The sequence below is a fragment of the Schistocerca serialis genome, chromosome 2 (genome assembly GCF_023864345.2).
Source record: "Schistocerca serialis cubense isolate TAMUIC-IGC-003099 chromosome 2, iqSchSeri2.2, whole genome shotgun sequence".
In the NCBI taxonomy this organism is placed as follows: Eukaryota; Metazoa; Arthropoda; class Insecta; order Orthoptera; family Acrididae; genus Schistocerca; species Schistocerca serialis.
This window is the reverse complement of record NC_064639.1, coordinates 977699903-977723119: the sequence shown is the minus strand read 5'-3', so window position 1 is coordinate 977723119 and position 23217 is coordinate 977699903. Positions and strand designations below refer to the sequence as shown.

Below are 23217 nucleotides of genomic sequence, written 5' to 3'. Positions count from 1 at the left end.
TTGCCTCAATTTTTACACTATCATCCATACTTGTCTAATAGAAAAACTTCAAAGCTATGATGGCACACATGACATGCAGTGCAATGGATAAAATTGTATGGTGGAAACAGAAAGCAGTATTTGACTACAGAGACTGATTGCAGATTTGAAGTCATATCCATTAACCATGCAGTACCTCAGAGATCTGTGTTTAGTCCACTATTGTTCAACCTCTTAATGAACGACAAGAAAATTAGTGAGTAGGAGTAAAAAGTACTATACACTGATGACATACCATTGGTAAATCTGGATAAAAATCAGATGAATATCAATGTCTACATCTGCATCTACATCCATATCCATAATCTGCAAACTACTGTGAAGTGCAAGGCAGAGGGTATGCCCCATTGGTACCAGCTATTAGGGCTTTCTCCCATTCCATTCACATATGGAGTGTGGGTAGAATGACTGTTTAAATACCTCTATGTGTGTTGTAATTAATCTGATCTTGTCCTATGATCCTTATGGGAGCAGTGATATATGGGGAGCTGTAGTATATTCCTATAGTTATCATTTAAAACTGGCTGAAAAAAGGCACGTTTACTTCAATAGCTAATTTGATGAAGTGGCTCATACAGAATGACTTACGTAAATCTAAAGAAAAAAAAAAATGCATGGTGTTCACTAAGAAACAAAACGAATACCACATAGGTATGCAGGATGGCCAGAAACAGTCTGAAAAGCTTGTAAGGGTGTTGGGGTGTTGCAGAGTAGGTTGTGCTGAAAAATAATGGAGAAAAAAAAATTTGATGTGTTGCAATGTTTCTGAGTTAATTAGCAATGAAGTTAGCCAAGCAGGCCATTGCACATGCAAATTCAACTTGTCCACCATATACAATTTGTGACAGTCATCCTTGTAGCATAGACGAAAGTGGAAGAGACTGCTCATCCTTTGGATCAGATTCAATCCTTACTACCATCCCAGGCCCAATTTTTGTATCTCTGTCTTGTTCAGTTTCAGGAAACCAACTGAAGAACACATTTGGTGGTACCATCTCTGGTGGGCTGCCTGAATCTGTGCACACAACAGACTGATTGGCTAACTTCACTGCTAATTATTTGGAAGCAGCACAATATATCAGATTTTTCTCTTAACAATATTTCTCACCACAACCTACAATGTGCAAGATTTTCAAACTGTTTCTCATCACACTGTATTTATAAATGGAACAACAATAAAAGAAGTTACATGTATAAAATTTTTTGGGAAATTATACGCAGTCCAGTCACATTAATGTGGCCACCTGTCAGAAGCCCGAAGAACCACATGTTGCAATATGGGTGTGCAGGAAAGAGAGTCAATGAGGTTCTGAAAGGTACTGACTGGGATGTGGAACCATACCAACTCCAGTGCCATGACCAAGAGAGTATAGTAAACTCATCTCACTGCTCTTTGAATAACACATGTAGACTGCAAGTTGTGTGACACTTTGCATTGTTCTGCTGGTTGTTGTCATTGAGCCAAGGAAAAACAAACTGCATGTAGGGATAGATGTGGTCCCAAGGATAGATGCATACTTGTGTTGATCCATTGTGCCTTTCAGAATGATGAGACCACACAGTGAATGCCATGAATACACTCCACAGGCCATAACACCCCCTCCTCCTGGCTGGACCTGGTAAATGATTGTTGCAGGACCTTACACACACACAGCCACCTGTCCAGTGGACCATAAAACATTATTCATCTGGGAAGGCCACATGTCACCTCTCAGTGGACATCCAGTTGCAGTATTAGTGTGCAAATTCCAGCCTTTGTCACCAATGAACAGCAGTCAGCACAGGTGCATGAAACAGGCGCTGCTGTGGAGCCTCATAAACAGCAACGTTCATTGAACGGCCATAGAGAGACAATAATGATAGCTCTTGGTTCATCTGGGTGGTCAGTTACTCAACAACTGCACATCTACTCCCCTGCACACAGCTCTGCAGGTATTGTTCATCCCTGTCATCTATGGCTCATTATGCACCACAGTTGTCTCAGTGCCAGTTTTGGGTATCATGCACAGTATACTGTAACTATGGTGCCACATGAAGAGTTTTCAAACTAATCTGTTTCAAAAATGCTTTTACCCTTGGCCCAAAAGCCATTGATAATGCACTTTTTGATGTCAGATAAATCACTTCACTTCTTCAATATGACAATGACCGCACTGTTCCCCTCCCCCCCCCCCCCCCCCCCCCGCCTCCCCAAGAAAAACACTTTAAGTACCCTTCACCCTTCACTGATAGTACTTCCACCTGTCTTCTCTGAGTGATTATTGAACATTGATGTTGAATATGGATGGTTGTCATATTAATGTGACTGGATCAGGTATTAACTAATAATCTCAAACAGAGATAATATATGTACAACGTAAATTAAATACTGTATTATTTATTATGATGCTGCTTGCACCTTATGCCAATAAATAACTTCTGTTTACAGTACTATAGTACCAATAACACAAAAGAAATTTTTGTACTGCAAAAAAGGCTATTAGCACCATTCTGAATAAAAACAATGTGACTACTGCAGAACTACAAACATTGATGATTCCATTTCTGCACATACATAGAACAGTTTTTTAATAAAAGAGAACACATCACTAGAAGAAAACATACATTTTCCACACAGAGACTGAGAGTTGTTGAGAAAGACCCTCGATACTCTGGTGCTCAACTAGTAAAGTGCTTGCCAAATGGTTTGTGGGACGGTATGAGTAAAGCAACATTCCAAAAACTGTTTAAGAATTATTTAGTACAGAAAAAGTATTGTGAGATAGAAGTATTGGGCTTTCTTTGATAATTTCTGACCAAACACTGGGATTGAGTTATTCTTAATGACTCCTTGATGCAATACTTTTTTCAGTGATCTGAACCTAATTGGTCACGATGTTTTATTCTCTGCTCAGGGACTGGGTGTTGTGTTGTCTTCATCATCATTTCATCCTCATCGACATGCAAGTCGCCGAAGTGGCATCAACTAAAAAGACTTGCACAAGGCGACTGGCCTACCCGACGGGAGGCCCTAGCCACATGACATTTCATTTCATTCTTAACATTTCACATTAAATCTAAGTCACTGAACGTAGTTGCATCTAAAAACAAATATTGTCAATGGCTTTTGCACAATGTATTTCAATGGGAATTCTGTGGCAAACAACTGAAAGCTAGATACCTACAATTCTGTGTTCTCAATAACTATTGTCTGAGAGATAATCAGTGGTAAAGGCTCCACAAATGATGATACCACACTTAATTTGCATAATCTTATTAAAAATGTCTCCAGCTGTTTTATGAACCTTAAGATATTTCCTGTTAATAACCTGTAAACTATAAGTATGATTAGCAATAAATGAATTGCTGCTACCAAACTACATTTACTTTCATTTGTAGTACTTTCTATTATAGTACATGTTTTTGTGCTATCCAGTTTACAAACACATTCTCTATACAGTAGATTTTATTTTATTGCTTCACTGAAAATTGTGCATAAAATGTCCTAATTATCTTCAGGGGAAAAAATGTTGTGAATATCCCAGTTAACAACTGAACAATAGATAAATAAAATAAATCTGTTTTAGGTGAGTCAAATAAAGGCAATCTACAATGAAGGCTTTCACAGCTGGTGTTTGTATGATTGTTGATTTTTGTTTTATGGACCTAAGGCTGTGATCCAAAGCATATTTGTCTGGCTAACACTTTGTTTTCCAATGCTGGTGACACTATTACAGGTTATAATCTCAAACAAGCTCAGCGACCCAAACTGTTTACAAGTGGCCACATGATGGATGGTCAGTTCATTTGAGATTATGACTGCTTTCTGAGTTTTTATACACTCTGGTAAACTCTCTAGCATTGGGAGATGGAACTTTAGACAGAGAAATATACCTTGAACCATGGCCTAATGCTCGTAATACAAGAATTGCAAAGTAAAGGTGATCTAACCAATTTCTCTATTTTACTTTCTTCAGTTGTAAGTTGACAAAAAATAACATTGAAACTTTACTTTCACATACTCTTTAGCTAATTATCTTTCAAATATACTGTTTTACAGAACCTTTTGGACTTAAAACTAATCTAACATTTCAATCATCTTAGTAGTTGTTGTAGAAAAAAGCACTCACAGAGACAGCAGGCTCCCAGTACACCACATGATCCCATGCTGGTGCCTCCAGCCAGATAACACTGCTTACGGTCAAGGCAAGTACCTTGTAGTTGTTGTCCATTAGAAGTTCCAGAACAAACAGTGTTCCAGTACCTTGTGATTGGTAGCACAACTGAAATAAAATTTTAACACTGAATGACTGATTCTGTGTATTTCCTTTCCTTCTGCAGTTCATCAAGTACACAATTTTTTAATCAAATTTATGACAAAATCAATATTAATTAACTGGTGGCTACTTCACTAAGTACATTACAATTATATATACACAAAGCTATACATTTGTAAAGAAAATCCTACGCAATTGTCAATTCATGTTGGCATTAATCTGGTGGAAACGTGACATTCAGCACCAGACAGCCAATGTTTATAGCTCAAAACTGCAGGTAATGTAGGGTCAATTCACGGAGAGTGCTTGACCCAAGAGAAGCAGCCAATTGGGCAGTTTTTGTGACTAAAAATAAGGAATTTAAAAAAATCCACAGAGAAATGTTGTCTGTTACATCAAATTGTTTATATTTATTTCATAATTTGTCTGAACAGTTAGTACGTTTCAAAGACAAATGTCAAACTGGCTAGAGAACTGAGACTGATGCAGAAGCATATGTGCAGTGGCTCTGGCTTCAAGAATTAATCCAAGTACGTAGACTGCTAACTGCAGATACGATTGCCAATGAAATTGGTTTCTGGGATTTCGGTTGGGTTGCAGCCCAAGGAAACACATACATTTCTGTAAGACTTGGTGTATTTCATTACAGACGTCCATATTACAATAAGTCGTACAGCCAACTGAGCAAACAAGAAAGTGTGGGCTGTTAAATTACCATAGTCAAAGAACTTGCGATGGTGGAGATGTGTCATTCCTACTTGTCGACGCCACACAGCCCCCCCCCCCCCCCCCATTCCATAGTGTGGAACACAGTTTAAGGTGTAGTAGAAGGGGGCTGTGTCTGGCGGTGAAGGCAGTGAGGGAGACAGCAGTGATGCGATGGAGATGTCCTTCTCCAGAGGTTGTTGCAGCAAGGTCCATGCTGCGAGGTCAACATGAAACTCCTGTAGGTGGTGTGGGCAGATGAGGCTTCGGCCCGCTGGATGAAGATGTGATTGTCGTCAATGAGTATGGTGACGACCTCCACATGTTTGGGCAGGACATCAGTTTACAGAACCACTAAAGGGGGTAGGGAGAAGGAGTTAGAGAGAGAGGCCAAGAACCCAACGAAGGACAATGATGGTGACGCAGACGCTTGTTCAGGTGAGGTTTGCGGCAGCAGCTATGAGGGGCCATAGCTTGAGCATGAGTCCTCAGTGCTGGGAGGCTGCATAAAATCATTGGGTGTGAAAGACGCTGGGTCAAGGTGAAGAGAAACAGTAAATGGCGAACCTTTAACCCAGATTTTCGTCATGTTAGCAGTGTGGTTTAAGACCTCGTATGGGCCTGAATATGGTGGGGCAAGTGGGGCACGGATGGTGTCATCATGGAGGAAAACGAACTTGCATGTAAGGAGATTGTAGGGCACGTAAGAGCAGGTGGGAGGGGGGGAGTATGGCTAGACAGGGGGGAAGAGGGGAGGGGGAAGAGTGTCAGGAGAATGTTTGCAAAATGTGTTCAGATCTGCCTTATGAAGTCGGGAAGGGGGATGGTTTGTCATGGCACGTAGGTTGTTACAGCTCCCCTGGGGGGAACAGGGTTTTCACCATAGACAAACGAGTGATGCCACCATTCTACCAGTCCATTTGCTTGGGGTTGGTACACAGTCATGCGACATTTGTTGATACCAAACAGCTGGCAGAGTTGGGCAAAGAGTGCTGAATTAAACTGCCAGCCCTGGTCAGTGGTGATGGTAGCGAGGCAACCGAAGCAATAAATCCAGAAAGAAACAAAAGCCTTAGCCACAGTTTCAGTGGTTATATTGGTGAGAGGTACAGCCTCTACCCACCAAGAGAACTGATTGATGCAAGAAAGAACATAACAGAAGCCCTCTGAGGGGGCAAGGGGGCCGATGACGTCCAGATGCACGTGGGAAAAGCGGCCAGATGGAATGTCGAATTAGCAGAGAGGTGGAACAGTGTGCCTGATGACTTTGTTGCACTGGCAGGTGATGCACTTCAGGGCCCAGGTCTGACAATCGCACTTCATGTCTCGCCACATGAATCATTTGGACACGAGGTATGTCGATGACTTAATTCCGGGGTGTGCTAGAGAATGTAGTGTGTCAAACACTGAACGCTGGAGGGGGGTGAGGACGAGGGGTTGGAGGGTGCTGGTGAAGGAGTCACACCAAACTTCCCCTTGAATGTCGGTGTATTTTGCTTTGGTGAAAGTTTCTTCGAAAAGAACTGAAGTGGCATGACCACGTCATTGTTGTGTTGTTGTAGGACAACGCCTACCATGGAGTCGCTGGCATTCATGGTGATGAAGAGTTCAGCATCTGAGATTGGGTAATGAGGGTGACAGCTTGTGCAAGAGGGTCTTTCAGAGCCTAGAAGGGTGCACGCATTGGTTCTATCCACAGAACGGAACACTTCCCTTAAGTTTGCTTGCTGGCAAGGGCATTAGTGAGGGTAGCCTGGGTCCTGGCTGCAGCAGGCAAATGACAACGGTAGTAGTTAATTGTTCCCAGAACCAATGGAACTCTTTGTATGTGGTGGTGAGTGGCATGGATAAGATTGATTGTACCTTCGATTTGGGGGGGGGGGGGGGGGGGGGTATACCAGAAGCCAAGACTGTGTATCCCAAGAACTGGACAGATTGTTAGTGCAGTTGCAGTTTGTCAGTGTTGCTCTCGACTCCGTTTGATGAGAGACTGTCCTTTTACTATCATGATGTGGCTTTTGTGACCTTACGCGGATTTGCTGAAGTGCAGGATATCATCAAGATATATGAAACAGAAGTCGAACTGGAGCAACAGAGAGTCAAAAAAGGATTGCCACTTCTGGGCAGCATTTTTTAACCCAAATGGCATGAAATGGTATTCATACAACCTGACGGGGGTGATAGTTGCCATTTTCGGAATGTCTTTGCGTGTAACTGGGATTTGGTGATAAGCACATTTGCAATCCAGTACGCTGAAAATTGGAGCACCTGTGAGAAGGTGAGTGAAGTCAGAAATGTTTGGTATAGAATAATTGTCCATCACAGTTCTAGCATTCAAGCATCTGTAATCACCACACAATCGAAAGGAGCTGTCCTGTTTAGGGCTGAGATGTATGGGTGATAACCAGAGGACTGTAAAATTCCTGCCTCAAGAAATTCCTGTACTTGTTGGCAAGCTGAGCATAACTTGTGTGGGTTACAGCAGTAAGCCTTGTGACAAATAGGTGGGCCCTCGGATGTGATGATGTGATGAACAGTTCTGTTCATCACAGTGGAAACTGAATGTTCGATGACTGCATATGGGCCGGGCGTGATGTCGGTCGGTTTATTAGGGGCGCATGGCTTGGATGCCGAGCATGTGGCAGGCATGAGTGGAGTGGGCAGAGACTGCCTATTGTCCATAGTGTGCAGTGGTGGCGGCACTGCTGGCATGCATGGAGCTATTGAGCAAGCCGTGTGAGGAGGCTCAAGAGCGGGGTAATGTTTATCTATACCCTGGATGGGTGCACGCATGGTGGTGGGGGGCATGGTCAGAGCCCAATTGGCTAGATTGTTGTGAGGCGCATGTGTGTTAGTTTGCAAAACAGGTGAGAGAGACATTGAGCAGAACACACTTGATGGTGGTGGGGGAGGTGTGGGCAACACTATGTGGTTGAGACTGGACTCACACGAGATAGGTGTGGTGTTGCTAACCTGTGTGCTGTTGTCAGCAGAACTGTCAGGTGTAGCAGATGAAGGTTCAGGTGTGAGCACTGCCGAGCGGTGTGAATTGATGTGGGCAGTGATCGTGGCAAGCTCGTCCTCGGCGCGTGCAATGCGATGTTTCAAAGTGGCATTCTCACGGTGGAGAGTGCACGTCTTGGCACTTTATGCCAGGATGTAATTCACAGTTGCACAAATCCTGCTCACAAGAGCCGCACACTGATGCAGTAAACAGTTAACAGCATTTACAATCAGAACATGTGGTGGAGCACAGTCACATAGGATGTGAGATTTAGAACTGTGGTGAAATAAAGAACCTCAAATTGCGTTTGGAGACAGGTGGTGGTGTAATAAGAAGTCAATTCCCATGATTGGTTCTGCGATGTCCACCACGTTGAAGATCCAGGGGAGGGAGAGGCTGTTAGAGGGGTGGAGTTGAGGCTCGATAGAGCCGCAAGTCTGAAGTGCAGATGAGTTCATGGCTCACAGGAGAGAGCGTGTGCGTATGAGGGGATGTGTGACCATCGATTTAGGTACTATTGAGATATCAGTGCCGGCGTCCATGAGGACATTCTGACTCAAAGATTAGTCTTTGATGTAAAGGTGGCCATTTGACGGGACGGAGGCACGGACGGCATGTAGCGTGGGTTGGTGCTTATCGGACAGCTGGCTTTTCAGATGCTTGCACAGTGGGGTGGCACTTTTTTCCGTCATCACCAAATACAGTGTAGTACCAACAGTGAGGGTACATTGAGAGAGGAGGCGACCGATCATCCTCTAAGTCTCTAAGTGGTTCAAATGGCTCTGAGCACTATGGGACTTAACATCTTAGGTCATCAGTCCCCTAGAACTTAGAACTACTTAAACCTAACTAACCTAAGGACATCACACACATCCACGCCCGAGGCAGGATTCGAACCTGCGACCATAGCAGTCCCGCAGTTCCGGACTGCAGCGCCTAGAGCCACACGGCCACCGCGGCCGGCTAAGTCTCTAAGTGTTTGGGTTCATACACCGCTAGGGGAGGGGGGGGGGGGGGGGCTTTGCATAGGTGTGATATGCAGCAGCTCGGTGGGCAGAGTGTGCATGTGTTGGATTTGCAGGTGGCACAGCACTCTGGGGGGCAGAGCATGGCCTGCCCCTGCCTGCAGCTGGGTGAGCTAACATTGCAGGAGTGCCAGCCTGTTGAGTGAGATCCTGCTCGTGGCGCCGGTGTGTGAGTAAGTAGACCTGGTCAGCCATCCGCAGATGCAAACCAATGGATTCCAGGGTGTGGGGGAGGAGATGAACCTGGAGATCTGTAGGCAGTTTTGATAACCACACAGACCACAGGGTTTCGTCCGGCATCATCTGCTTGCTGACCAGGAGGCATAGCGGGTGCCAAAGCTGGGACGGGGTGCAGTCGATGTGGTGCTCCTCATACAGTATTTGCAGAATAACCTCTTGTGGGAAACTGTGCAGTTGAGTCATGAGGCACAGGAATTTTGAATTGTTGTCAGTGATATGGTACTGATGCTGTCAACACAGACAGCACAGCGTAGGATGCAAGCGAGTAGTCTGTCAGAACGGATGAGAATGGCACTGAAGCACAAGGAAATGATGTTGTAGAACTGTGCGATACAATGTTCGTGGTGTGGAAGTCCAACACTAAAGGTATGGCCAGGGCCATGGGAAGGTGGGAAGGGGGCAAGGGGGTGGGGGGTAGAAAATAGCGGACCTGCATGCGGAGCAGCACAGTAAAATGTTCGCACTGGCCTGTCGACATGATGAGCTGGGTCAAGTTCGGAGGGGTGGAAACCACAGTTAGTAACACTATGCGGCACATTTACGTCAGGTGGGGGCCCATAAAGTGCACTGAGGGGCCAAATGGTCACTGAGGGCAGAAACTGTGCTGGAATTGTTTGTGATATACACTGAGCATTGTCCACTTCGTAAACTGATGAAGCAGTAAAGCACTCGGGCGTCATGGAAGCATAGTCGGTACACATGGTATGTCCTAAAAAAAGGCAAGGTTGCACACGGCATTGTTGTAATGGTCGCCCGGGCAGCCAGCATCTGATACATAGTTTGTGCAGGAAATGCAGAATTCACATCAGCATGATTAAATGCAGGAACTTTGCTCTCCTCGTTATCATTTTTGAAATGCACGTGTCAATCCACACTTGCTGGAGAGGCAAAGCCTGAGTCTCCAGTCAAGTGGTAAAAGTGTTGAGGTGACGAAACTGCAGGAAACATGTACAATCCAGGTGGTGGTGAAGCAATGGAATGTCCCATTGTAGGTGCAGGAGCTACAGTATCCATGTGCTGCACGGCAGGTTACATGGCCAAGCGGAACGAACGAAGGTGTAAACAAAGCCAACACGGTAGGCATAAATATACTTGCATTATGAGGAAATGGCACATGAATCCTTACTCGGGGTCACCATTGTGGAATTTTGGTTGGGTTGTAGTGCAAGGAAACACACATTTCTGTAAGACTCGGTATATTTCATTACAGATGTCCACATTACAATAAGTCGTACAGCCAAGTGAACAAACAAGAGGGTGTGGGCCATTAAGTTACAGAGTCAAAGTACTTGCGATGGTGGAGATATGTCATTCATACTTGTTGATGCCATAGGTTGTTCGAATCACATCACCCATGTCAGTGAATGATAGGTAAGATTCACATGGGCAAAAAGTATGGTGATTGCACAGCACAAAATGTAAGAAATGGATACAATTCAATAAAGATCACAGAATGATTCTAAGTTCTAGTCTAAATGTTACAGATATTATTTCTATTATTGCTGGCATGAGACAAAGTCTGAGCCAACACAAGGGGAACTTTCCATTTTGCCAAAAAGGGGGAAAAGGTATGAACATCTGGCTTCCACAAGGCTATGCAAATCATATTTTTGATTTATTGAATAGTAGAGGCAATTAAGTCACTGACAGGCACACAAATAAGACTGAAAACTTCTTCTGGCTTCCAGCTAAATCCATTTTTGGGCTATATTACACATACACAACAAACAATGGAAACTCCAGGTTGGAATATCAACAATATTAGGAAAAGGATAGATTGCATCTCAGTGTAAAGATGACCTGTTGAGTCATGTACAGATACAATGAAAAGACTGTCACACATTATAGCCTTCTTCACCAAAGAAAATACACACACACACATTAACACAAACAAGCACACTTAATGCACACATGACCGCTATCTCTGGCAGCTCTGACTGGAATATGATTGTCACAAGCATAGCAATTTGGAATGGGGTGGGGAAGGATAGCAGGGTGCAGGTGGAGGGAGAGAAGAGCTCTGTCTGATGGGACATGCAGGGACTTAGATGACAACCTCACAAGAGAGCCAGGCACAAATACATGAGGTGAGGTGTGGGGGGAAAGACAAGGGAGCAGAAAAGGAGAGGAGCCAGGCAGGAGAAAGGATGGGTTGGTGCATAGACAAAGGGCAGCATGTGACGAGGGTGGGGTGTGTGAAAAAGGAGGAGTTGATGGGATAGAGGGGGGAGAAACTGTTGGGTGGATGGGTTGAAGATATAACACTACCATACGTTGAAGCCAGAATAATTTCAGAAGCGAAGAATGTGTTGTAAGGATAACTCCCATCCATGCAGTTCAGAAAAGACAGTTGCATACGGTAAGGATCCAAAAGGTCCAGGTCGTGAAGCAGCCACTGAAATCAAGCGTGTTGTGTTCAGATGCATGTTGGCCAAAGTTTGGCAGTGGATATCTGGTTGGTAACCACATTCCTTTGCTGAAGAAGGCTTTGGCCAAAGCTATAATGTGCAAGAGTCTTTTTGTTTTGCCTTTCTGCAGCTCAACAGGCCATCTTTATGGTGAGTAGCAATCTACATTCTTCCTAATATAGTCGATACACACATATACATAAGCACGCACAAACACACCTGTACAGCTACATTATGCCAGCTGAACACAGGTTCTGCAGGTAAACTGGGGTGAGAGACCATGGCAAGGAGTGGGCAAGGAGAGAAACGAGATGGGGAGCAGGAGGAAGGCAAGGGTATCTGATGGCTCAGAGGGTGGGATAGGAATGCAGGAGGGAGGAGGAGGAGCAGCAGGTGCATGGGATAGGAATGTGACACAAGGGTGCTTGCTGGCACAGATGAGTTTGTGTAGTGCACAGTGATGATAGTGTGGGGGAGTGGTTTGGGAGGGGGTAACAGAACAGAGGAAGGGGAAAGGGGTTCAGGAATAGAATGAGTGAAGGGATAGGACCCTAGGATGAGTGGAGATGTGTGTGGACAGGGGGCTAGTTGGAAACTGAGGACAGTAGGATTACAGAAGTGAAGGATGTCTTGCAAAGATTACTTCCTTCTACATAGTTCAGAAAGGTGGGTGCTGGGAAGAAGGACCAAGAAGGTACAATCTGTTAAGGAGCCACTGTAATCAAGCATGTTGTGCTCAGCAACATGTTCCACCACTGGGTGGTCAACATTGCTCTTGGCCATAGTTTGGTGGCAGCCATTAATTTGAGTGGACAGTTGGTTGGTGGTCATGCCCATACAAAATGTTGTGCAGAAACTGCAGCAGAGATTGTATACAACATGGCTGTTTGCATAGGTGGCATTCATTACCTCTGATGGGATAGGATAAGCCTGTGATGGGATTAGAGTAGGATGTGCTGGGTGCATGAATCAAGTCTTGCAACTGGCTCTTTCACACAGATACAACTAATGTGGAAAGGGGATGTGGCATAGAGATGGATTAGGATATTGAATAACCTGGGTGGGCAGCAGAATGCCACTTTAGGAATTTTCCTTTGATAGAATATATCTAGAAAGTGTGTGACATATGTTTAACTATTATGTTAAATGGTCAAAGGACAAATCAATAGCCATAGGCAAACAAACACAATCCAAAAGGAGACCATGTGTTCAGTTTTGAGCTTTCATTAACTTTTAAAAATCTGTACTGAAATGGCCCCTACTTAAATTTAAGTGAGAATGTATGGGTAAAGAAGTAAGCCAAAAATTGCACAGCTGGATGTAAGTAATTAGTAACACAGCAGGATGGCCTTAAACAAAGTAAAGCACTTATTGAGCAAAAGCTCTCTCTCTGTGTCTTTTTATATCAGTGGTGTACCAAGTAATAAACTCTATGAAGAAGACTTAAACTCAGTTCAGTGACATATGGATGCTAGCATTGGAAGTGGTTTTATGGATGCAAGAAAGTCAGTACAAGGAATACATGTTGCTAGAGGGTGTATTTTTGAAGTTGTACTGACAATATTATGAAACGAATGATTGCTACTCGCCATATACTGGAGACACTGTGTCACAGACAGACACAACAAAAAGACTGCTAGAAAAGTGAGCTTTTGGCCAACAGGCTTTTTTTTTAATTAGACAAAACACACACACACACACACACACACACACACACACACACACGGATGGTAAAGTGTTGCTTGTGGCAGCACACAGGGACAAGGTGGGGAGAGGGTAGGGCAGCTAGGTGCAGTTGGGAGGTGAGACAGAAAATGGGTGTGGGGGTGCGGAAAAGGAGAGAAGTAGGAAGACGGTGGGTGCAATGGTGGAATAGAGGGCTGTGCAGTGATGGAGTGGAAACAGGGAAAGGGATGTGTGGGTGAAGGACATGATTAATAAAGGTTCAGGCCAGAAGGATTATGGTAACATAGGATATACTGCAGGGAGAATTCCCACCTGGTGTTGGTAGGAAGGACCCAGATGGTGCAGGCTGTGAAGAAGTCATTGAAATGAAGAATTTTGTGTCGGGCAGCATGCTCAGCAAGTGGGTGGTCCAGCTGTTTCTTGGTCACAGTTTGTCAGTGACCATTCAAGAAGGGAGACAGCTTGTCAGTTGTCATGTCCAATTGAATGCAGCACAGTGGTTGCAGCTTAAGTTGTAGATCACATGATGGTTTTACAGGCAGGCTGGCCTTTGATGGGATAGGTGATGCTTGTGTCTGGAATGGAGTAGGCGGTGGGAGAATGTATGGGACAGGTCTTGCATCTAGGTCTATTAGAAGAATATGAGCCATGAGGCAAGGGATTAGCAGTAGGTGTTGAGTAGGGATGGGTGAGGGTATTGTGTAGCTTCAGTGAGCGGGGTGGGAGGCATGGGAAGAGTAGTGGGTAGGACATACCCCATTTCAGGGCATGACAATAGGTAGTCATAACCCTGATGGAGAATGTGATTGAGTCCTGTATGGTACTGAGTTACCAAGGGAATACTCCCCTGTGGCCAGACGGGAACTTTGGGATTTGGTGGGTGACTGGAGAGATAAGGCATGGGAGATCTGTTTCTGTACAGAGTTGGGAGGGTAATTATGGTCACAGGCCTCAATGAGAGGTACATTTTGAGAGGGATAGCTCATCACTACTGATGTGATGGCCACCATTGGCTAGGCTGTACAGAAGGTCTTCTTGGTACGTAATGGGTGGTAGTAGTCGACATGGAGTTATTGCTGGTGGTTTGTAGGCTCGATATGAATGGAGGTACTGACGTAGCCATCTTTGAAGTGGAGCCAACATTGACGAAGTTGGCTTATTGGGTTGAAGAGGACCAGGTAAAACGAATGGGGGAGATAATGCAGAGGTTCTGGAGGAATGTGGATAGGGTGTCCTCACCCTTGACCTAGACCACAAAGATGTCACCCATGATTCTGAACCATCACCCACAAACAAATTTGTGGTACAGCAATGGGGACCCACATGGAACTATCCTTTTTCAGCATATTAATGGGCCATCTAGAGGAATCCTTCCTACCCCCCAGAATCCCAAATCCCTCACCTGGTTCAGATTCACTGATGACATATTCATGATCTAGATCAAGGGTGAAGACACCCAGTCCACATTCCTCCAGAACTTCAACACCTTTTCCTCCACTTAGTTCTCTTGGTCCTCCTCAACCAAAAAGCCAACTACCCTGGTGTTGACCTCCACATCAAAGATGGCTATATAACCACATCTGTCTACATCAAACATAATAACCACCAACAATACCTCCACTTCTAGAGCTCACCCATTACATATCAAAAAAGTCCCTTCCATACTGTCTAGCCACTTGTAGCTGCCACACGCGTAGTGATGAGCAGTCCCTCTTGACATACACCAAGGACTCACTGAGACTTTCACATGCTGTAATTACCTTCCCAACCTTAGTAGTAGTAGTAGTAGTAGTAGTAGTAGTAGTAGTAGTACCTTGTACAGAAACAGATCTCCCATGCCTTATTTTTCCAGTCACCTACTACCTCCCAAAGTCCCACCATCCAGCCACAGAGGAGCATTCCCCTGGTGAGTGAGTACCACCCAGGACTGGAGCAACTGAACCACTTTCTCCACCAGGGTTTTGACTATCTCCCATAGTGCTTTGAAGTGAGGAATATCTTACCCACTATACTTCCTGCTCCTCCCACAGTGGTATTCTGCTGCCCACTGAACCTATACAATATCCTCCTCCATCCCTACTCAACCCCTACATCCAACCTCTTGTCTCATGACTCATATCCCTGTAACAGACGTAGATGTAAGACCAGTCCCATATATCCTCCCACAACCACCACCTCCTTCAGTCCAGAACTGAGCAGCATCTATCCCCTCAAAGGCAGGCCTACCTGTGAAACCAGACATGTGATCTATAAGCTAAGCTGCAACCATTGTGCTGCATTCTACTTGGACATGACAACCAACAACCTGTCTGTCCACATTAATGGCCACTGACAAACTGTGGCCAAGGAACAGCTGGACCATCCAGTTGCTGAGCATGTTGTCCAACACAATGTTCTTCATTTCAATGACTGCTTCATAGCCTATTTCATTTGGTCCATTCCTACCAACATCAGATTTTCTGAACTGCACTAAATCCTGCACTAAATCCTACATTCTCGTAATGCTCCTGGTCTCATCCTTCATTACTCACTGTCCTTCACTCACACATCCCCTTCCCTGTTCCCACTGCAGCACTACGCAGCCCCTGTATTCCACCAATGTACCCACAGTCTCTCCTTTTCCGTCCCTCTCTTCTAACGTCCTGACTGCCCTTAGCTGCCCTATCCGCTCCCCACTTTGTCCCTGTATGCTGTTGTCCCTGTATGCTGGCACAAGCAGCTCTTCACTGTCCTTCACCCCTACCCTGCTTGCCTGTGATTCAGTATCTGCACTATGTGGTGAGTAGTAATCTATCCTTTTCATAATATTGTCATTATTCCTTCCCAGATTTTCCATTGCTTGAAGTCATACTGGTATGACAGTGATCATGTTTAACACTGTGAAAGAACAGGGATGCCAGATCACAAAAAATATTTATTTATTGAGTGTGATACCCAGTTTCAGCCAAAAATTGGCTGTCTTCAGGTATGTATCTCATTGATGATGCATGGAGCTGGTATGCAGAGCTGCTGAATGTTTTGGATTGTACAGCAACTCCACATACTTCCTCCACATGTCATCAAGGAGTTGTCGATATGAAGATGGTTACTTTTGACTGAAACTTGTTGCCACAGTTAATAAATAAATATATGTTGCAGTCTGCATGAGTGTTTCGTTATAATACCAGAAAACACAAAATTAACGATACAGATAATTTTTGCCAATCCTTTGTTACAAACATGAAATATGCAATCTCCAAGTCAAGCATAAAGTGAAAAACTAACCAGTAATTTTGCATAGAGCATAATTTAATCATCGCCAACGCATACTTTAAGAATCATGAAAGAAGATTGTATACATGGAAGAGACTTGGAAGCACTGGAAGGTCTCATATTGATCATATAATGGTAAGACAGGGATTTCAGAACCAGATTTAAAACAGCAAGACATTTCTAGGGGAAGGTGTGGATGCTGTTCACAATTTATTGGTTGTGAACTGTATATTCAAACTAAAGAAATTGCAGAAAGGTAGGAACTTATGGAGGTAGGATCTGGATAAGTTCAAAGAACCAGAGGTTGTTAAGAGTTTCAAACGGAGCATTAATCAATGACTGACTAGAACTGTGGAAAGGAACATAGCACAAGATAAACAGGTAGCTTTGAGAGATGAAATAATGAAGGCATCAGAGAATCAAATAGGTAAAAAGACAAGGCTTAGTAGAAATCCTTGGCTAACACAGGACATATTGAATTTAATTGATGAAAGGGGAAAAATATAAAAATGTAACAAATGAAGTGCGCAAAAGGGAATACAAATGTCTAAAAAATAAGATTAACAAGAAGTGCAAACTTGCCAAACAGGAGTGGGTAGAAGACAAATGTAAGGATTTAGAAGCATATTTCACTAGGTGAAAAATAAATACTGCCTATAGGAAAATTGAAGAGGCCTTTGAAGAAAAGAGAAGCGGCTGTATGAATATCAAGAGCTCAGATGGAAAACTGTTCATAAACAAAGAAGGTGTGACGGTTATTGACTGCAAGAGTCGACCGCCTCATCTTTGAGAATGAACGTCTTTGAAAACTTTTGACCTCAGTGTGTTCCGAACACTGAATTCGACACGATCAAAATAAAGTTAATTCATTATAAACAAGCGAATACTTAATGTTGGGTTCGATATTACCATACATAACATCTCCATCCCCACACTGGAGACCCCGACGCTCACGATCGCCGCTTATGATGCCAGAAATGTGTACTGGAACATCGCCATGGACAAACAATGCAGCAACCCTTTGTCGAATATCTGTATCCATCGACTTCGCATCGCGCCGCATCTGGATGCAGTGTACAGGAAGTGTAATTAGTGTGTAAATTCCCGACTCTTGTGTGAATCGTGCTTTTTGGTAACTTTCGTCACCTTCTCACACATCAACAATGTGACCGAGGCGTACACGTCATCTGTCGAAACCCGCTCAACGTGTCGGTAATTTCACTTCTGGACAGTGCAGTGCTCCTTCACCGATTAATTTGGACAATTTTGACTTGCTTTTGTGTAATGAATTAACTTTGTGCAATGCTTCGACATTGGACAATCATGCCAAACAATGGACTGCAACAAACGGGGACCATGTTGTAAATCCCAGTTCGCACAAACTCCGAACTACGGCTACATCACATGCCTGGTCGAATCCACAAAAGCCCACCAGGGCTACTGCATCTTCTGAGCCATGTGCAAATTCGTTTGACCCAGTTTCCGTGCAGCTCGTTTTCCAGAGTTCGAATGTTCGTGCCAACTTTTCCGCCGCTTCCCCGCGCTTTTCGCTCATTTGCAGCGAAATTATCTGTGACAATTTGAGTGACAAGTACACCAGAGCGAAAGCCGCTTTAATTCAACCCCTGTCGCCAACATCACAGGAACAATTTCATCAAGGACATCCTACCGATCAATGACAACGCATCAATTATACCGACGACAATGCCGGCTGTTTCTCAGTGCAACACTACACATGCCATGCCTCCCTCTACACAGCACCCGAGCTGCACCGAGTCTGCTCAACCTCTACCAACAGCGACGTCATGGTCACCGCCTGTTGGCTCACTGACCTCGACCCAGTCAAAACAAACAGCTGCGCAACATACGATCCCGCCACGGCTACCGCAACTGCATCTTGTCAACAACTCGCCAACACTATGCACGCTTACCGCCTGGCCGTTCACTACTCGATCACGCCTGCAACTTGTTCACCCACCCCAGAAGATTATTTCAGCCGTATCAATGATTCATACAGCAGTGAATGTGTTCTCACTCTGCCACAGCCGAGTACTGAGTTTCACATTCGCGATCGCACACACGATCTCTACTACTCGAACTGTTACGTCAATACTGTGCTGCTGATCTTGTCTTGTACGCCAGGTTACCCTTTGATAGAGACACATTCTGATTTCGACCCCATCTTACTCAGTGATACACAGCAGACTGCTTCACGACATACATTTTCACCTGAACAACTGCAACAGCTACATGAGCAAATTGCGACATACAACTTGTTGGTAGAAGATCAGTTACACATGCTGCAGCCGACACTGACCGAGCACGACATGCAACGAGATGCTCCTGTCATTGTACCGCCTCCGACTGCTTTCGATCCTTCACCGTTACTACCAGCTACAACTAATACCCTGACGATCATGCTACATTGATCTATGTCCCAGATGTCACAACTGTCATCATCATGGCACCTCAAGTGGAAATTCTAAGTTACTGATGTGATACAAGCAACTTATTTACACCGCTGCCACCTTTCCTTAGTAGTTCCAGACACTTCGTTTCTGTACCACAGCATAACCAGCCACATTCCAGTGCCGCTTGCTTTGCCGCCCTCTTCACTACCTCTACAATGTACGACCAACACATCTGCCGTTTCTGCTTTGACGAGTGAGCATCTTTCCGCTCCGGCACACGACCGTGCAGCAGTTTTGCACGAGCAGCTTGCAGCCTTATAACTCAACTGCAGCGCCAACAGCGACAGCACACACGCAGCTCCAGTTCCATCAAACTGTGTCGCCTCTCCGCCACAGACCAGTAGTTCATCCGCCGATTCGACTTCTTCACATTCACATTACATCTCATCGCCTTCCTGCTCCGACCATGGTTTCGCCAACCACGTCCACCTTCCACCACCTCTTGCTGTCGCCATGCCTCATGCACAGGGATCATGGCCACGCCCACCAACCTTTGACCATGGATGTTTCGCACATCAAAACACCGACAGTGTCAACTCCGCTTGGAACATCCTGCCATCTACCGCTGTAACACACTCACTGTTCATGGACTCTGAGGTGACACTTCTGTCTTCACTGAAGTCATCCGCCGCCAAGGTCAGTCATGTGCAGCTTACTGTTTTCCCCCCTGCTGCGACTTCAAGCGCCTCTATAACTCCGTCATTACCGCGAGTGTTACTCATCCAGCATCTCTTACGCAACCTGTTAAGTCACAGCATGCTTGTTCCCTTATGTCATATGGCCAATAACAAACTGTTACCGAACACGTTGCACTTACTGCAATGCTCACCAGCAAATACTTTGGCAACACATCAAATCGCATCTTCGACACACTCCGTGCCTTTGATCGGATCAAAACCCCGCTGCACCGCATGGCCTTGGCACGACAATGTTCTCCCCACCGACATGCCGCCGCCTTCCACTTCCACCGTGCCATCAGCAGCATTGCACAGTCAACCTGTGGACGCCTTCCGCGCCTCCTTCCCTCTGCTGGTCACGCCTACGAAGACATTGAGAAATGGTCCAATCATGCCTCGCACTAGTGCCTGCCACGACACGATCGGTCGCGCGCACCTGCTCCATCAGCCGGCTGGGTGCACACATGCCTCTCATCATCCTTACCGTGCTCTGCACTGTGGGCAGGGGCTCTGTGGCAGTTATGGACTGCAAGAGTTGACCGCCTCATCTTTGAGAACGAATGTCTTTGAAAACTGTTGATCTCAGTGCGTTTCGAACTCTGTATTCGAGTGGATGTGTTTGTACCGACATGATCAAAATAAATTTAATTCATTATAAACGAGCGAATACTTAATGTTGGGTTCGATATTACCGTATGTAACATCTCCATCCCCACAAAGGAAAGCTGGAAGTTGGAAGGAGTATATAGAAGGCCTATACTAGGAAGATGAACTTGAAGGCAACATCATAGAAATGAAAGAGGATGTAGATGAAGATGAGATGGGAGATATCATACTGTGAAAAGAATTTCACAATCACTGAAAGACCTAAGTCAAAACAAAGCCCCATGACTAGATGACATTCTGTCAGATCTCCTGACAGCCTTGAGAGAGCCAGCCATGACAGTGCTCTTCCATCTAGAGTGCAATGTGTATGAGCCAGGCAAAATACGATCAGACTTCAAAATGGATGTGATAACTCCAATTCCAATTCCAAAGGAAGCAGGTGTCGACAAGTATGAGTGTTACGGAACTGTCAGTTTAGTAAGCCATGGCTGCAAAATACTAACATGAATTATTTACGGAAGAATGGAAAAATTGGTAGAAGCTGGCCTCAGGAAAGATCAGTTTGGATTCCAGAAAAATGTAGCAACATGCGAGGCTATGCTAACTACCTTCTAAGATACCTTAGGCAAACTTACATTTATAGCTTTTGTAGCTTTCAACAATGCTGATTGGAGTGTTCTCTTTGAAATTCTGAAGGTAGCAGGGGTTAAATACAGGGAGCAGAAGGCTATTTAAAATTTTTTGTTATAACAGTTGAGGGGCATGCAAGGGAAGCAGTGATTGACACAGGGGTGAGACAGGGTTGTAGTCTTATCACCGACGTTATTCAATCTGTACATTGAGCAAACAGTAAAGGAAGCAAAAGGAAATTTTGGAGTAGGAATTAAAATCCATGGAGAACAAATAAAAACTTTGAGATTTGCCAGTAACGTTGTAATTCTGTCAGAGATAGCAAAGGACTTGGAAGAGCAGTCAAACAGAATGGACAGTGTTTTTGAAGGTGGGTATAAGATGAATATCAACAAAAGCAAAACAAGAATAATGGAATGTAGTCAAATTGAATCAGGTGATACTGAGTGAATTAGATTAGGAAATGAGACACTTAAAGTAGTAGCCTAAATGAGTTTTGTTATTTGGGCAGAAAAATAACTTATGATCTCTGAAGTAGAGAATATAAAAGGTACACTGGCAAGGGTAAGGAAAAGCTTTTCTGAGGAAAAGAAATTTGTTAGCACTGAATATAGATTTAAGTGTTATGAAGTCTTTTCTGGAAGTATTTGTATGGAGTGAAGACATGAGTGGAAGTAAAACATGAACAGCAGACACTTTAGACAAGAAAAGATTAGAAGCTTTTGAAATCTGGCACTACAGGAGAATGCTGAAGATTAGGTGGGTCAATCATGTGTTTAATGTGGAGGTACTGAATAGACTTGCAAAGTAAAGAAATTTGTAACACAACCTGGCTAGAAGAAGGGATTGATTGATGGGACATGTTCTGAGACATCAAGGTATCACTGATTTACTATCAGAAGGAAGTGTGGTGGATAAAAATCATAGTAATAAAACAAGATATGAATACAGCAAGCAGACTCAGAAGAATGTAAGCCGCAGTGTTTTTTGGAGATGAAGAGGCATGCACAGGATGGAGCAGCATGGATAGCTGCATCAAAATGGTCTTCAGAATGAAGACCACAATAGCAATTACGAAACTGCGATAATGAGACTTAAATGTCTCACGGAAAAATACAATGATAACATCTACAAGATGAATTACAAAACATTTATGAGTTGCACATTTAATTTAAAAACTTTGAATTAAAACATATATGTGCACTATTACATGTAATTAAAATGTCCTCTTATTGATTATGAGTGATACTGATTACCTGAAATATCAGTGTAACAATAAGAATTACTGCATTTCATCAGTGACCCATGTCTTTTAATTTCCTTGGCTACTTTTACATTGTTTTGCTTTATTAATTTAATTCATTAAATTAATGTGTATTGCTTGTGCACATAGTACTTGATTGAATAAATTTAAAACAACTTCAATGGAATGTTTATAATAAGGCCCGACATTTGCTGGTACTACGAAGTAATAATCAAATCTGATTGGCAATGGGTTTGATACGTCATCAGTGATATGTCATGTTGCTTTAGCAACTTTCTAAGACTCCAGCCTCCTTTTGTCACACTGTTTGTATCTGGTTCTCACATCAAACAATAGAAAATCCAGGATGGAATGTAACAATATAAGGAAAAGGATAGTCGCTATTCACCATATAGCAGAGATACTGAGTTGCAGAAAGGCACAACAAAAATGTCACACAATTAGCTTTTGGCCAACAAGGCCTTTGTCAAAATTAGACAACAACACAGTCACACCCACTCATGCAAACACAATTCACACACACAAATGCCTCTGGCAGCTGGAGCCAGACTCAATGTCAAGATTTCTTTACTTATTGGTCCAGAGTTTCATTTTTGCAATTAGTACTAAGCTGTATATTTTTCATAACTAATAAAAGGGTTCCAAAATAATGTTTGTATTTCCACGAGTGTCTGTGAAAACCATCAATCATGACCATTATGCTCATATCAAATGTTTATTCTTTTTCCATAAAAATCACAGTTTTCATTCATTGATTCTTATAATTTGACAAAATATCAAGTCACCCATCATTTTTGCAGTATGTCCTACAATAAACCACCAGCTTTCACTAAATTCAGCTATTACATTTTGTGTTTAAAACAGTGTTTATATCTACATATGAATTAATTTTTTTTCATTTTTGATTATAGTTTACTTTTTAAAATGATTGATTGATTGATTGATTGATTGATT

The 23217-nt window shown here is 43.7% G+C and overlaps 1 protein-coding gene across 2 annotated transcripts in view; it reads right to left on the bottom strand.

Moving 5' to 3' along the window:
- LOC126456675 (uncharacterized) overlaps window positions 1-23217 on the bottom strand; it is a 186284-nt gene that overhangs the window by 117466 nt on the left and 45601 nt on the right. For both annotated transcript variants that reach the window (XM_050092416.1, XM_050092417.1), the window contains exon 4: window positions 4149-4301. In XM_050092416.1, coding sequence (XP_049948373.1) covers window positions 4149-4301 — 153 coding nt within the window. The remainder of the gene's footprint in view (window positions 1-4148; window positions 4302-23217) is intronic.